At 49.3% G+C, this 17,225-nt stretch overlaps 1 protein-coding gene across 4 annotated transcripts in view; it reads right to left on the reverse strand.

The window, feature by feature from the left end:
- SCN8A (sodium voltage-gated channel alpha subunit 8) overlaps window positions 1–17,225 on the reverse strand; it is a 129,974-nt gene that overhangs the window by 26,801 nt on the left and 85,948 nt on the right. For all 4 annotated transcript variants that reach the window (XM_030554892.1, XM_030554893.1, XM_030554894.1 and 1 more), the window contains 5 exons: window positions 7,700–8,056; window positions 4,801–5,271; window positions 3,404–3,521; window positions 2,497–2,651; window positions 1,225–1,398 (listed from right to left, as the gene is read on the reverse strand). In XM_030554892.1, the coding sequence (XP_030410752.1) occupies window positions 1,225–1,398; window positions 2,497–2,651; window positions 3,404–3,521; window positions 4,801–5,271; window positions 7,700–8,056 (1,275 nt within the window). The remainder of the gene's footprint in view (window positions 1–1,224; window positions 1,399–2,496; window positions 2,652–3,403; window positions 3,522–4,800; window positions 5,272–7,699; window positions 8,057–17,225) is intronic.

Here is a 17,225-nt window from a genome sequence, read left to right on the forward strand (position 1 = left end):
CTCAACAGGAGTTGCTAAGGGAAAACTTTCTGATGACTGTGCACACGGTGCATGCACACCCTGATTGGAATCGATGTGAACAATCAGTCGAAGAAGAATTTTCCATCTCCCAGCAAGAGACTCAGAAAGAATATTAAGCTGAGAAAAGGCCTATCATTCGTCTGTGCTGATTGGTGCAGCAGGTCCTCTGGGCCCTCAGCTAGGACACTGCCTCACAGATGGATGTTTTGAATGCATACAGATAAATTTTCAGAAGCACCTGCAAAACATGGGAGCCTAAAATTCCATTTCATAAGTGACTCTGGCACTTCGGAGCCTGAGTCATAGAAGTGCTTTTGAAAATGTTACTCATCGTGTTTTAAATACTTATGAGCAAGATAATTTACGGAATGGAAAACAACACATTTCCCTTCTCCTCCTCCTCATTTTACCCCTTCCGTATATTCCTTCAACCAGCTCTCTCTACGCGGGTCTCTATGCTAGTGTGTCCATGTCGAATGTCTGCCCCTTCTATCCTCTTACATCTAGCCTATACCAAGTTGCTGTCCATATCTCCAATGTGAGGATCAGCCCTTTTCTTCTGGGTACTGGATCCTCTTTGGCAAAGAGGAATAAAGACAAACTTTATCTTGCATGATAAGGTTTTTCTTCACTTGAATTGGAAGTACCTGGAGTTCTACAAAGCTTTGAAAAGACCCATTGGCCCAAACAACCAACATCCAGAGTGTGCATGGATGTCACCAGGTGGCAGCACTGAAAGATTCCACCTGCTGGACTCTCTCCCATTGGTGTCTCATACAAACTATGGAGATAGAAGATGTTGCTTCAGATGACCTGGAACCAGGGAAAGGTATGTTCATTTGTAGCACAAATTCTTTACACTCTACTGAACTCTTTCTATAACTTCCTCAATGTATAGGTCCTTCAGAAAGAGCAATGCTAACACAGCATGAGCCAGAGGATGGAAATCCTTCCTTTGTACGTATCTGTTAAGACCTGTGGTGTAGAAATTTCTCAGTCGTATATAACAATCCCCAGTAGCTCTGCTTGCCTAGATGGTTCTGTCCTTTCTCCAGTTTTGTACATATGGGATTGCACCCACTTCCTAGTGAGATACATCATCTACTGGACCCTTTTCATGAGCACAGCATTACACCCCCATTCTCCACCCACCAAGTAAAGTTTATTTTTCCCAGCCAGAGATCAGAAGCAGAAAATACATACAGCCACAATGAGGAAATCCAGCCAGCACCAGGCATTGGTGAAGAACTTGACGAATCCATAGGCGCACCATTTCAGCAACATCTCCAGAATGAAAATGTAGGTGAAGACCTTGTCTGCATACTCCAGCATAGTCCGGATGGTCTTTCTCTGTTCTATGTAAATATCCTCAAAGGCCTGGGAAATAATAAAATGCCACTTGTCATGGCATAAGACTTGCCACTGAATATGCAGCAAACCTGCAGCTTATTTAAACTAGGGTAAGCTGCACCAGTGGAAGTCATTTTTTACACCAATGCAGTACATTTGCACTGGTGCAAAGTAGTCCAGTGTAGACAAGCCCATGGAGCCATACTTTCAAAGGAACTCAGCTTCCTTTTAGGCACTTAAGTGAGGGACTGTTTTTCAAAAGTGCTCAGCACCCAGTGTCTACTATTGTGATGCTTACCGATTTTCAAAACAGCTCAGCTCTCAACATGCATCTAGTGTGCTCTGCCCTTCTGAAAATCTTTCCATTTATTTCGATGCCTAAATGGGAGCCAAGCACTTAAAAAAAAAATCAGGCTCTAGTTCTGGGTGCAGAGACCTTCTAAACATTCTGGCCAAAGGTACTAAAGAGAATTGGAGAAGCACAGGAATTCTGTTGTACTAGAATTTGCTGCTGAAATGTACTGCATTTTTTCATTCACTGTATAGCACAATCCACTAAATACCCAAGAAGCTGATTCGCATCAAAGATCTGGGAAAAAATTAGATGAGATCTTTCACTAGTAGGAGAACTTCAGCCTCTAGAAACATGGCTGCCACATCACAACCGTGCATCCCAGTTTGCACCCACACAGTGCCTCCGATCTGAAGGTCTCCAGGAGCTCTGTGAATGTTAAAGAAAGTATCGCTATCCCTACAGCGCAATGGGCAAATTAAGGCCCAGAGAGGTGAAGTGGTTTTGCCAACGGTCACTCACTGAGTTGTGGCAAAGCAAGGATTAGAACTCATGATTTCAAGGCTCCTAGTTTTGTATCTTACTTTAAGTTAGATTGGAAAACCTTCAGGTCAGGGACCACGTCTCGCTAGGTTTTTGTACAGCACCTAGCACAAAGGGGCCCATTGCAATACAAATCATTAATAATAAATCACAAGTCTATCCTTCATTCCGCAACTTCCATGGAGAGATGGCTTTTCCCCACCAAAACGCCCAGAAATAGCTTTCAGTACACTAGGAGAAGAGCCCCAATATAATGTTATTTGGCTTCACAGACTTCCAAAACTACTTACCAGGGCTCCACTGCTCATTAGGATCATGAAGATGATGAAAGTCTCGAACCAGTTGTGCTCCACAATCAGAAAGCAGGTCTTCCTCAAGGTCCACCAGGATTTGCCCAGCCCATCTTCAATACTGACCTGACAGCACTTAAAGCGCTGCACACAACCTGCATGGGGGCAGCGCAAAAAGGATTGAGGGGGCAGCGCAAAAAGGATTGAGTGTGAGATGATGTTTATGGGGGGTGGGGGGACAGGGTATTGTAAGAACAGAAGGGTCTTTGCATAAGTGACTTTGCTCCTCTAGAGTCTTAAACTGGCTGCATTTCAGTTAAAAGTAAAATGTATCCATCCAACAGATCCACCCATCTTCCAGGTCCTTACACTAATTCCTGTCACTGTAGGATCTGAATGACTCGCTTCACATCAGTCAGTTTAAAATAATTATATTCAATGAGGGAGCCGCACTTAACCAGAAAGCAATAGAGAAAGAACTCACTGATAAAATCACCTCAAAGCATTTAAAATACCTTTGCTATGGGAATTATTCTAACAAATCAGTGGCCATGTATGACTTCATGATGGCTTTGTCAAACATTGTGACCATCAGTATCTTCACAGCAGCAGCAATAAAACCGAAATTCTCTTCCTTCAAAATCCCTGGTGCCAGCCACTTTCACTGAGGTAGAACCTTCCTTAGCTCTTAACAAACTGGACCGTGGCAACAACAGCTGGCCGCCAAAGGCCTAAATCCTGCAAAACCTTAGTGTGACTATAATTTACTCATGCCCGCAGAACTGGGGATCTTTAAGAATCCCTAGCTGTGATCCAGCCCCAGATCTAAACCCTAGGCTAAGCCTACACTAGATATGGGTCACAACACCAACTCCGAGGCCCATATCTACATCTGTGCTTAACTTACCTTCTGTGAAGCATGCATCTGGGTCCAGATATTCTTCTGGTGCCTCCACAGGGACTTCCTCTACCTCTGGCTTTATATCAATGGTGCTGCCCTCAGAAGAGCTGGTATCATCCAGTTTCTTTAACACAAAAAGAACCCCTCAGTCAGGTAAACCCAAAGATGAAATTTCATGGCAAGTCTACATGGGACGTAGCTCCTTAGCAGAGGAAACTAACCACTTGCCCACCATATCTGTCTCAAGAAAATCTATTTCCTGGCTGTTGCCAGGATGGTCTGGGACACCAACTGTGGGCATTCTGATTAGTATATTTAGTCATCAGTTTTCAAGTTAAAAATCTTGAAGATTGTAGTGCAGATAGGGAATGAAATCTGAACGTTTGCCACTTTTTTGGGGGTGGGAATCACATTTTAGACCCATCTTTACCCCTTAAAATGCAATATTATAGTGACTGAATGGCAGTGCATTAACACACGACAATTATTACAACAATAAACATTTAGGCCATGTGTGATATCTTCCATGTTAGGACCACAAACCACTTTACAGAAGGTAGTTATTGAATTCTTAACCACCATCTACTGTGAACTGATGATATTCTCCCAATTTAATTACAGGGAAACTGAGGCAGAGAAGCACTGTTCCTTGCCTAAGATCACAGGGAAATCTATGACCCTGGCAAGAATATAACCCAGATGCCTTTACACCGAGTCCTATGCATCAGCCAGAAAGCGATCTGTCCCCGGTAGCCAAATTTTTCCTTCTTCATTTCATTCACTGCAGGTGACACACCCAATGTTAAACTGACACTGCACTTGATCTTAGCCGCAAGGCCAGGAGAAACACAACACTGATAGGACAATAAAAACATGTTGATAATGGCTGGGTGTTTGACTCTAAGTGCTATGCATATTCTATAGAGGAGGAGAGTGCAATACAGAGATTAGACTGTAAACTCCTTAAGGCAGGGACTGTCTTCTACTCTGCCCAACTTAACAGAACTTCTATAGACCCCTGTACTATAATGAATTATGCCCCCCTTGCCCAAGATCGCACTGGAACAATCTGTGGAAGAGCTGTCTGTCAGCATCTACTTGTTGCCTCACATCTTATACTTGGGGTTGTAAATCCCTTGGGGCAGGGACTGCCTTTTTGTTTTGTGTTTCTATGGGGATTAGCACACTGGGGTCCTGATCTATGACTGGAGCTCCTAGGCATTATCACAGTACAAACTAACAACAAAAGCAGGGAACAGAATTCAGACTCCCCAGCTGCTAAATCCTGTGCCTGAGCCATGAGACCAGCCTTCCTTCTCTTGCAATGCTTCTCTCTCAGCAAAAGTTATCTGTAGCTGTGAAATGAGCATGTGGTTAATGCAAATATTGAGCATCCATCCTACCTCCTTGCTGCCATTGGGATCTGTATCACTGCTGAAGTCTTCTGTGTTGAGATTTTCGAAGTCTGACTCACCCACGGCAATGGGTACCCGAACCGTGAGATTGGGGTTATTGATAAAGGACATGTGGTCTTCATCTATGATGTATTTCTCCACACTGCTCCCAATGCCACTGGTGGTGCCATTGCCATTCTTTTGATAATCAATGTCCCTGTTGATATCAGCCCCTGTGTGGTTAGCAATGCAGTTCACCTTCTTTTCATACAACTCGTCCAAGGGTTTGACCTCATCCGCCTCTCTCTGCTTGAAATGCGCTTGCATGAACTCATGTGCTTTCGCCTTGATCCAGGCAATTCCCCGCTTGATGCGAATGACTGCTATTTGCAGGTTGTTCATCTCCCCATCATCATCTGTCGCTGCTAAGTTATCTGCACTGAAAGAGCTCAGCAGCAAGGCCAAGAACAGGTTCAACACCTGAAAGAGAAAAGAGGTCATGTTTGGCAGAGCTCTGACATTGTGCCAACATACTATGGCAAAGCTACATATGAGCATTTAGTCACCTGAGCCATTGACACTAATGGGAGCTAAACCGTAAACCAATGCTGGTACCCAATAAATCTACTGACAAATCCAGAACTTAAAATACCAAGGCCCCAATCCTGCAATAGCTCTGTGCATGGGAGCCCTCGGCAGCACGCACCCCCTTGGAATCAGTGACACTCGGTACATGCGCAGGGTAGCCCCGCACACAACTCACTGCAGAACTGGCGTTCAAGGTATAAAAGTTAGGGATGGGCCCTGAGTTGCCAAGTTCCAAGAGATTTAGATCTAGCATTGTGGTTCAGTCCCATCTCAAACACAGCACTTGATCAGTCACTGCCTTAGCCTAAGTCTCTGCCCGTGTCTATTTCCAAAAGCAAAGAAGAGGACTTTCTCTGTCAAGACCCTTTGCTGGCACACAGGAACGGCGCCAGGGTTTCTGACGCCCTAGGCAGACAGCCATTTCGCCGCCCCCCACAGGTCCAGTGGACCTACCGCAGTCATGCCGGTGGATGGTCCGCTGCTGGAAAGGCTCCGGTGGAGCTGCCGCAGTGATGCCAGCGGGCGGTCAGCTGGTCTAAAGGCTCCGGTGGAGCTGCCGCAGTGATGCCAGCGGGCGGTCAGCTGGTCTAAAGGCTCCGGTGGACCTGCCGCAGGCATGACTGTGGTTGGTCCCCTGGAGCCTTTAGACTAGCGCACCGTCCGCCGAAATGACTGAGGCAGCTCCACCGGAGCCTTTCCAGCAGCGGACCGTCTGCCGGCATGACTGCGGTAGGTCCACCGGACCCACATGCCGCCCCCCCAGGCAAAATAGCGCCCCTCCCCCCAAATTCTGGCGCCCCAGGCCATTGCCTAGGTCACCTAAATGGTAGCGCTGGTCCTGCTGGCACAAGTCCTTGCAGGGAAGTCCACAAGGAGTCTCTTGCTGGCATGATGAGTGTTTCCACTGGTCTGTCCTTGGTCTTTCCTCCCACCCCCATCAACTTTTCCATAGAATTTAAAGCAAGGGATCATCATGGCCATCTTGTCTGACCTCCTGCATAACAGGCCATGCAATTTCACCCCCCTCCGATCTTCATCCAGCCTACATTTTATGATTGAGCTAGACCACAGTTTTTAGAAAGAAATTTTCCAATCTTGATTTAGAGACTTTAAAAAGACTTTGGGGCCCTTCCATTGCTTTCCCTTCCTTCCCCTCTATCATTTAGTTTTAGCAGGAAAACTGGGTTTTCTTCTTGTCAAATTCCTTTAGCCCATCACACCATGTGTGGGTCAATCTCCTTTGACTGATAATTTTGTGCCACTGGCTTTTATAACAGAGTAGCTGCATGTTTTTGTGGTGGGCACCTAATGAGGTCTTGATCCTGCAAAGCATTTAAGCATGGAGCTGTCTTATCAAATTCAATAGGATTATTCACATGCTTAAAATTAAGCAAATGCTTAAATGCTTTGCTGGATTGGAGCATAAATGGGTTAAAGTAGTAAAATAATACTCTGAGGTCACAGTGCCATCACCAACAATTTAAATATTCACAGAGATTTCAGGATGAACTGACATTTGTCGGCTAATTTATCCTTTTACCTACCTACTTCATAGGGAGTTTAGGAAGTAATTCTGGATACAACCTCATATATTAAACATAGGGCTGTGGTGCAAAATTGTTCAAAAAATTATTTGCAATCTTGTTTTGGGTGATTTTAAAATGGGGTTGAGATCAGAAGGAGTGGGGAGTTGTCTGAAATTTCGTGAAACAGGGTTTTCACTCTAGTATGTGAAAATTCACATTTTTGAATGATTGATGTGAAAACTGATTTTTATCCAAAATTTAAAGTTTTTCTTCTTCCATAAAGTAGGGCCTTTTTCACCACAAGCTCTCAAAGCACTTTATAAACACTTAATTAAACCCCACAGCAGTCCTATGAGGCAGACATGTATTTACTATACCAGTTTTACAAATGGGTAAATGAGGACCAAATTCTACTCCCACTTACATGGGTTTAAAATCCAGACTAATCTGGAGTTACAGCAAGGCCGCAGTCATGCAAACGCTTAACCTTGCAGGATCAGGGCTTAACTTTGGGTGCCCAACTTTAGGAACCTACTGCCAGATTTTCAGATGCTCTAAGCATCCCCAAGTCAACGAGAGCTGCAGCTGCTCAAGACGTCTGAACGTGAGCCACAATGGTCTCTGAAGCTGGGCATCCAGAATTAGAGGCCTAAATGATTCATACCCAAGGCCACACAAAGTCCATGGTAGAGCCTGGAATAGAACACGAGTCCCCAGTGGCAGTCTTGTGGTCTCACCACTGCCTCCCCACCCACAAAGCAATCATTAAGACAATAAGCAAATCATTTACTGACCACCAAATTCCCGATGACCATGACCATCATGAAGACAATCAAGCACATGGCCTGTCCTGCCACTTCCATACAATCCCACATAGTCTCAATCCACTCCCCACACAGCACGCGGAAGACAATAAGGAAGGAGTGGAAGAAATCGTGCATGTGCCAGCGGGGCAGCACACAGTCCGCGTTGATCTTGCAGACGCATTCCTTGTAGCTCTTGCCAAAGAGCTGCATGCCCACCACAGCAAAGATGAACACGATGATGGCCAGCACCAAGGTCAGGTTTCCCAAGGCACCCACTGAGTTACCAATGATTTTTATCAGCATGTTCAGAGTGGGCCAGGACTTCGCCAGCTTGAAGACCCTCAGCTACATAAAGAAATCAAAAACAAAGATACAAACAACACTTAATTTATCTTCTAAAACAAAAAGACAAATCCACAGAGAAATCATTACGGTGACAAGTCCTAGATTCTGAGAGATGTGGACCTCAGATCTCTACCACTGAAGTCAATGGGAGTGGACAATGCTCAGTAGCTCTCTGAATTTGGCCTTGTGTGTTTTATATTCAATTCCCCTCACACCCCCAAATTAATTTCATGTTTGAAAAGAAAAAAAAATCAAGTTTCCTTCTTGCTTAGCAAACTCTTGAGTGATGGATGAAATGAACCACATGAAATCAGGTGTCCAAAGGTTAAGATATTTTTATAAATGTCTTTCAGTCTTCCCTCTGGACAAGAAGGGCCTGATATCCCAGAGTGCTCAGCACTCATAACAGGGGCCAGATTTCCAAAGAGCTCATCTTCCAATTAGGTCTCTGAATAATTGGCCAAAACTTTCAAAACCTGAACTTAAGTGTCACAATGGAAGCTGCTAAGCACTGAATTTTTTGGAAAATCTGGCCCCATTTGGGCATGCTGAGCACCATGCTGAGCATGCCGAGCACCATGCTGAGCATGCTGGACCACAGCCCTTTCAAACATTTGGCCCTACCACTGGGGCTCAGTTTTCAAATGTCCTGAGCATCCTTAACTCTAGATTAAACTTCTGGAGGCTACTGGTGCTCAACACTTCTGAAAATCAGGCCCTAACATGCCAATTATCTCACTTTGCTACAACATAACATACCCCCAGCCAGGACTGCCTTTTGGTAGTTTGTTTTTAGTCCTCTGGACAACTGAAGACTGCCTCTGAACAAAGTACATGGCCTAGGCTAGAATAGACTTTTTATTTTGTTTGAATCCCAAGCTAAGAACCATGCACTCAAGTGGACCCTTCAAAAGCTATCCTTCCCCTGCCAACATGCAGCTGAGCGACCTCATTCTCATGCAATACAACAGCTGAGTGGTTCAGTACCCTTCCATTCTCTGTCATTTATGCAGAATGATGTGAATGGATTGAGGGTAGGGTGGAAGCAGAAGTCTAAGGCTATGTCTACACGATGCAGCTTTTAGTGACACAGCCGTGCCCTGTTTGTTGTCTCTCCTGCCAACAAAGCGCTGTTCACACCGGTGCTTGTCGTCGACAAAACTTTTGTCTTTCGAGGTGTGTATGTGTGTGTGTTTTTAACACCTCTGAACAATTGCCAGTGTAGACATAGCCTAGGAAACCTGCATCAAAAGACAAGGAAGAAGCAGCAAAGGACAATTCACAATTACCAGCCACCACTCCACTGCCCGCTAACTGGGGATCTCCCATCACTTTGACAGGAGGACCATGCACAGACAGCTTACAGAATTGGGCCCTGAAACAGCACTGTTAAAATCTAAGAGCCCAGTCTCATTCCCAGTGAAGCCAATTAGCAACATTCCCATGGATTTAATTGCACGCAGGATGAGGTCCTAATTCAGTAGAGCTGTATATAACCCTTTTGGCCAGAGCTTGTGAGATGACAACTTTCCCGGACTTCAGTGGGACCTGCAGGTGCTCAGCATCTTGCACCTTTTTCAGTTTCTTATACCACAAGCTCTTCAGGGCAGAATCTGCTTCACCCTTTATGGATGAACAGCACTGAGTGCATTTACAGACTTCCAGCAACAAACAATAACAAGGGTTCCAAAGTTCAGTTTAAACTTGGAAACAAAGATTGTTAGAATGACACCCATTGTAACTTCAGAAACAAATATTGCAGGGGAGGGAAACACACATCCCACACAGTGTTGTTCCAGAAAGACCTTTTACCCATTTTGATATTGGTTCATTTAGCAAGTGAAAAAAGTTCTTAACTTTCTGTTATAGCAAACAGTGCAATGAATCAGCACTAAGAATTTGGTTGATTTGACATTTTAAAGAAACTTTACATCTGGATTTTAGTCAGAGGAATAAACAAGTTTTGAAGTTCTTGTTTTGGAGTGGAGCAGAATTTACTCATGAAAATTCACTAATCCGTTTTAAAAATGGAAGTTACTGTACCTGGAGGTTCTTTGAGGTGTGGTCCCTACCTGTATTCCATGCAGGGGTATGCATGTGCACCACGCGCCTGACTCTGGAAATTCTGACAAGCAGTGTCCATTGCCCTGCACACGCACAGCAGGACTCCTAGTGCTCCCGACCAAGGGTTTAAGAGGCAGGGTCGGCAAACACCTGTCCAGATTCTTGTTACTGCAAATTCAACAGGATCCAAAGCGGAGGAGGATAATGGAATACAGATAGGGGCCAGACATCTCAAAAAACCTCCAGTTACAGTAAGTAAAAAACAGTTACCCACCTTTTAGTAATTGTTGTTCTTCGAGATGTGTTGTTCATGTCCAAAGTAGGTGTGCACGCCAGCCAGAAGATTTTCCCCTAGCAGCGTCCATAGGGTCGGTCCGGGCACCCCCTGGAGTGGCGCCACCACGGCGCCCTGCACCCCCTCAGTTCCTTCTTGCCAGCACTCCGACAGAGGGGCAGGAGGGTAGGTGTTGGAATGGACATGAACAACACATCTTGAAGAACAACAGTTACTAAAAGGTGGGTAACCGTTTTTTCTTCTTCGAGTGGTTGTTCATGTCCATTCAAAGTAGGTGACTCGCAAGCCTAACCTTAGGTGGCGGGGTCGGAGATCACTGCTGACTGTAGAACTGCACACCCAAAGGCTGCATCATCTCTCACCTGGTGCGTGATGGCATAGTGCGATGCGAACGTGTGGATGGAGGACCACGTGGCCGCTCTACAAATCTCCTGAGTCAGAACCTGAGCCACGAAAGCCGCAGAGGAGGCCTGCGCCCTAGTGGAATGGGCCGTGACCAGAGGGACAGGGGTCTTAGCTATGCGGTAGCATTCCTGGATGCAGGTCGCAATCCACGAAGAGATTCGCTGAGAGTAGACCAGGAGCCCCTTCATCCTTTCTGCCACTGCAACGAAGAGCTGGGTCGAGCGTCTGAACAGCTTGGTACTCTCTATGTAAAAAGCCAAGGCCCTGCGGACATCCAGGGAGTGTAGCCTCCGCTCTTCGCTGGAGGCATGTGGTTTCGGATAAACCACCGGGAGAAAGATATCTTGGCCCATGTGGAACTGCGAAACGACCTTGGGTAGGAAAGCCGGATGAGGTCTAAGTTGGACCTTGTCCTTGTAGAAGACTGTGTACGGGGGCTCAGATGTCAACGCTTGAAGCTCCGACACCCGTCGGGCCAAGGTGATCGCCACCAGGAAGGCGGTCTTGTACGACAGGTACAGCAGGGAACACGAAGCCAGAGGCTCCAAGGGAGGCCCCGAGAGGGCAGAGAGGACCAGATTCAGGTCCCAAGCAGGGGTCAGCTGACGCACATGCGGGAAGAGCCTGTCCATACCCTTGAGGAAACGCCCAACCAGCGGGTTCACAAACACCAAGGCACCCCCCACTCCCGGATGAAAAGCGGATATGGCCACCAAGTGAACGCGAATGGATGAAAGGGAGAGGCCCAGTTGTCTTAGGTGAAGCAAATAGTTGAGGACATTGGGAATTGGTACCCCCAGCGGGTCGTGACCCCGCTGACCCGACCATATGGAGAAGCGCTTCTATTTAGCCAGGAAGGTGGCCCTAGTGGACGGTTTCCTGCTACCTAGCAGCACTTGCCTGACCTGCTGGGAGCACTGCAACTCCACTGGGTTCAGCCATGGAGCATCCAGGCTGTGAGGTGAAGGGACTCGAGATTTGGATGGTGGAGGGAGCCCCGGTCCTGTGTGATCAGGTCCGGGAGTAGGGGCAGCGTCAGGGGCGCCTGAACTGACATGTGCAGGAGTGACGTGAACCAATGCTGGCGCGGCCATGCCAGAGCTATCAAGATTAGCCTGGTGTGATCCCTGCGAATCTTTAAAAGCACCCTGTGTATCAGAGAGATCGGAGGGAAGGTGTAGAGCAGACTGTCCTCCCACGGCTGTAGGAAGGCGTCCGACAGAGACCCCCAACTGCAGCCCAGGAGGGAGCAAAACCACCGGCACTTCCTGTTTTCCCTTGAAGCAAACAGGTCTAACTGGGGAAAGCCCCAGAGTTGGAAAATTGAGTGCACCACATCCCATCGGAGGGACCACTCGTGAGCCTGGAACGAGCAGCTGAGGGTGTCCGCCAAACCGTTCTGCTCCCCCGGAAGACAGAACACCGTCAGGTAAGTGGCATTGTGAACGAAGAAATCCCACAGCGCAAGGGCTTCCCTGCAGAGGGGAGAGGAGCGGGCACCCCCGTTTGTTGATATAAAAAACTGCTGCCGTGTTGTCCGAAAGGACTGAAACACACCTGCCAGCCAGTTGAGACCGGAAGGTCAAACGCCAGGCGGACCGCTCTCAGCTCCCTGACATTGATATGCAACTCGAGGTCCTCCACCTACCAAAAGCCCTGCGTCCTGAGGCGTCCCAGGTGCGCTCCCCAACTTCCATCCAAGGCGTCCATCACCAGGGAGAGGGAGGCCTGCGGGGAGCAAAGGGGACACCCATGCAGACTTCCTGTGGGTCGAGCCACCACCTTAGCGAGCTCAGCACCAAGCGGGAAATGGACACCACTGAGTCCAGGGGGTCAGAAATTGCACGGAACCTGGACTCCGGCAGGTATGCTTTGGCATGGGTGGAGTCCAGAACCGCTCCTATGAACTCTACTCGTTGCGTAAGAGACAGGATGGATTTGGCTTCATTCAAGAGGAGGCCAAGATTGAGAAAGGTCCGCCTGATGAACAACACCTGGGTCTCTACCTGCTCCTTGGAGTGGCCCTTTATGAGCCAGTCATACAGGTAGGGGAATACCTGGATGACCCACCTGCGCAGGAAGGCTGCCACAACCGCCATGCATTTCGTGAAGACCCTGGGTGCAGTTTATAGTCTGAACGGGAGCACCGTAAACTGCAGATGGACATCGGCCACGACGAACCTGAGGTACGGACGGTGCCACGGAATTATGGCAATGTGGAAATAGGCGTCCTTTAAGTCGAGGGCGGCATACCAATCTCCTGGATCCAGGGAAGGGATAATCGAGGCCAGGGAGACCATATGGAACTTGAGTTTTCGCACAAACTTGTTCAGCCGCCGCAAGTCTAGGATGGGTCTCAGGCCCCCTTTTGCCTTTGATATTAGGAAATACTGGGAGTAGAAGCCTTTGCCCCTGAGCTCACGCGGGACTCCCTCCACCACCCCTGCCTCCATGAGGGACTTCACTTTTTGAATTAGAAGTTGCTTGTGAGATGGGTCCCTGAAGAGGGACGGGGAAGGGAGTTGGTGGGGAGGAAGGGAGGAGAACTGGATAGAATATCCCCTCTCTACCATGCAGAGCACCCATCTGTCCAATGTAATTTGGGACCAGGCACGACAGAATTGGGACAGACGTGATCCAAAGGTAGGGGTGGAAGGATCCAGAGTCTCGATTGGTAGGTCACCCTCGACCATACCATCAAATAGGGGGTCTAGACCTTGATTGTGGTCTCGATTGGTGACGCGTCCTGCCATTTCTGCCCTGCCTGCGCCCCAGCTCCTGGCGAGTCTGTGGCTGGTATGGGCGAGGGGCCACCTGCGGCCTAAACTGTCTGCACTGGGTCGCAGGGGTATGCAAGCCCAGCGAGCGAAGCGTGGCCCTCGAGTCCTTTAAGCTATGGAGACGTTTGTCCATTTTCTCCAAAAACAGCATCTGCCCCTCGAAGGGGAGGTCTTGAATTGTCTGCTGGACCTCATAGGGGAGGCCCGAGACCCGGAGCCAGGCTCCCCGCCACATGACCAGGCCCGTTGCCAGGGTGCCCGAGGCTGAGTCTGCCGCACCTAAGGCGGCCTGGAGGGAGGCTCGAGAGATCAGTTTGCCCTCCTCCACTAGGGCTGAAAACTCTGATCTTGAGTCCTGGGGAAGACGCTCCGCAAACTTTGACATGGCCGAACATGTGTTGTGACCATATCGGCTTACTATAGCCTTTTGATTGGCAATGCAGAGTTGGAGTCCCCCTGTGGAGTACACCTTTCTACCAAAGAGCTCAAGTCTTTTTGCGTCTCTGCTCTTCGGTGTCGACCCCTGAAACTCTTGACGCTCCCGCTGGTTGGCCGCATCTACTACCAAGGAGTCGGGGGGAGGGTGGGTGTACAGGTGTTCGTGCCCTTTAGAGGGGACCAAGTAGCACCGCTCCATCCTCTTGGCAGTAGGGGCCAATGAGGCTGGTGTTTGCCATAGGGTGCGGGACGTATCCGCTATAATCTTTATCAGCGGGAGGGCCACCCTGGAAGGCCCTGAGGGAGCCAGAATGTCCACTACAGGGTCCGCGTCCACCTCGATTTGCTCCGCTTGGATTGCGAGGCTCTGAGCTGTTTGCCAAAGCAATTGTTGGAGGATTCAAGTGTCCTCTAGGGCCGGTGCTGCAGCTGTGCCCGAGACCGCCTCGTCCGGGGAGGGTGACGAGGAGATTACGTGGAGCGGCCCCTCGGGGTCCTGCGGCACATGGTATTGAGGTTGCGGTGCCGGTTCCGAGTCTAAATGTGGCACCGCAGCCAGTACTGGGGTTGCCAACAAGCGACTTGGTGTATCATGCGGTGCCGGCGGAGCCCGAACTGAAGCCGCTGCCAGTGCCGCTGCCCGGTTAGGGGGTGCAGAACTTGACAATGGCACACCCCTGCCCAGCGATGGTGCCAGTAGGGGAGGCAGCTGCGCCGGGGCCACCGATGTCGAGGACACCAAAGCCGACCGTGATTGAGGGCCAAACGCCTGGCCTACCGACTGATGGTAGGCCCAGGGAGTCCAAAATGGCCACTGCGAGCGAGGCTGCCATTGTTGCTGCCACAGCGGGTAACGTTGATGGCTCACCCCCGAAACCAATCTCCTGCTCCGCAACCAGCTGGAGCGATAGAAGTCTGCCTCTGAGTCTGAGGTCTCTGAGTCTGAGGACCTGGGGGGAGCAGCTCCCAGTGCTGATGGAGAACGGTGCGGAAGCGGCAGGGAGCACCTCATCTGGTCCGGTGCCGCCTTCACAGCACGGTGTGGGGAGGGAGGTGACAGCATGGCTGGCTTGCCTCTAGATTGTACTGGTGGACGGACCACAGTAGGCAACTCCCTACGACGCGGGGAGGCCAGTGCCGGGAGACCCATTAGGTCTGAGGCTGCCTTGAACACCTCTGGCATCGATGGGGAGCGTATGTCTCCGCTGAGGTCCGGGAAATTAGGCTGGTCCAGACTTGACCCCTCTCTCTGCGGCGACGGAGTTGACGGAACCGCCTAGGGCTGTAGCCCAGCCTGTCCGCTTACACCCGCGGAAGGCGTCGGCCTCGGATCCTGGTGGGGTGACCGATCCCTCACCGGCTTCCTTCTCTTGGCGGGCACCGGCGAAGGTGAGTGGTGCCAACTTCCTATGACCCAACTCCATTCGGTGCTGGGATTTTAACAACCTGGGCTGGGCCCTAAGTCCTGATGCTGGTGCCAGGGCGCTCTGAACTGAGGATGACATGCTGGCCCCTGCCTCGGTCGGTTCTGGGTCCGAGGGTGGCCGCAGGGCCGCCTCCATCAGGAGGACTAAGTCTTTGAGCCCTGTCCTTGAGAGTTCGCGGGCGGAAGCCTCTACAGATAGAGCACCAGTCCTGTTGGTGGCTCTCTCCGAGGCACCTCAAACACAGAGTGCGGGTCACTCTTGGGCAAGAATTTCCCGTAGTCCTTGCAGAGTTTGAACCCGGGGGACCCGGTCATGCCCCAGCGAGTGACGAAGACTCGGGGGGGAACCCCCCCCAACTACAAAAACTATATACAAAGATCTATCTAACTAACTATAATATAACTGAATACACGGACTAAACAGTAAGGCTAGGACACTGCCAGCTTGCTACGCAAGAGAAGTTCCAGCTAGCTGTCACCGGCGGTAAGAAGGAACTGAGGGGGTGGAGGGTCGGCGGGCCCCTTTATAAGGCGCCATGGTGGCGTCAACTCTAGGGGGCGCCCGGACCGATCCTACGGATGCTGCTGGGGTAAATCTTCTGGCTGGCATGCACGCGGCGCGCGCACACCTACTTTGAATGGACATGAACAACCACTCGAAGAAGAACCTCCATTTCTTCTTCAAGTACTGGCCCCTATGTGTTTTCCACATGTGGTTGATTGACAAGCAGCACTCAGAGTGGGAGGCAGGCAGGGGGAGAGGGGGAGGCTAGTGCCAGAAAACCAGCAGCAAAGATGCTTGCAGAACCATAGATCCCACTGCTGCATCCGCAGTAGAGGCCTGCACTATTGCATAATGTCTGGCGAATGTGTGGCTGGAGCTCTAGGTGGCTGTCCTACATATGTCTTGGATTGGACCCTTCCTGTAGGGGTGCTGTAGAGATCTGTGCTCTTGTGGAGTTACCTGTGGCACTGCCAGGAGGAGGGATGTGTGCTAACCTGTAGCACTCGATGCACCCTGAAACCCACTTAGAGATTCTCTGAGAGGATAGAGCTTGACTTTGCAATCTTTCTGCTATGACAATAAAAAGTCTTGGTGACTTTCTGATAGGTTTGGTTCTTTGCAGGTAGAATGCCAGGGCACGTCAGACATCGAGGCAGTGAAGTCTCTTCTCTTCGGCAGAAGCGTGGGGGGTTGGGAGAAAGACAGGTAAGTGAATACTTTGGTTGACATGGAATTCAGAAACAACCTTGGGGAGAAATTTAGGATGTAGGCGAAGGAATACCTTTTCCTTGTGAAAAACTGTATAAAGAGAGTCTACCAGGATGGCTTCCAGCTCACTGACCCTCCTGGATGAAGTAACAGCCACTAAAAATGAAACTTTCATGGACAGGTGAGGCATCAAACATGTCACCAAAGGTTCAAAAGGTGGCCTGGTGGGTGTCGACAGGATGAGATGGAGGTCCAACTGAGATGTAGTTTTTCTAGACATAGTCCCTGACCATGAGGAGTGAGAGCCCCAGCCAGGGAAAACAAGCTATGATACCTAACTCTACCAACAGGCTAAGTAGTATAAAAACTATTTACAAATCTATTTACTGGTTCTGTAAAAAGCTGGGTAAATCTGAGGACACAGGATTCCAGCTCAGGCCCAGGAGTGGTAAGAAGGAATTGGAGAATCATTGGCCCACACTGTGTCTTACATCCTTGGTCAGGAGCAAGAGGAGACCTACTGAGCATGTGCAGGCCAATGGACACTG

This window comes from Gopherus evgoodei, chromosome 3 (assembly GCF_007399415.2).
Source record: "Gopherus evgoodei ecotype Sinaloan lineage chromosome 3, rGopEvg1_v1.p, whole genome shotgun sequence".
Lineage (NCBI taxonomy): Eukaryota > Metazoa > Chordata > Testudines > Testudinidae > Gopherus > Gopherus evgoodei.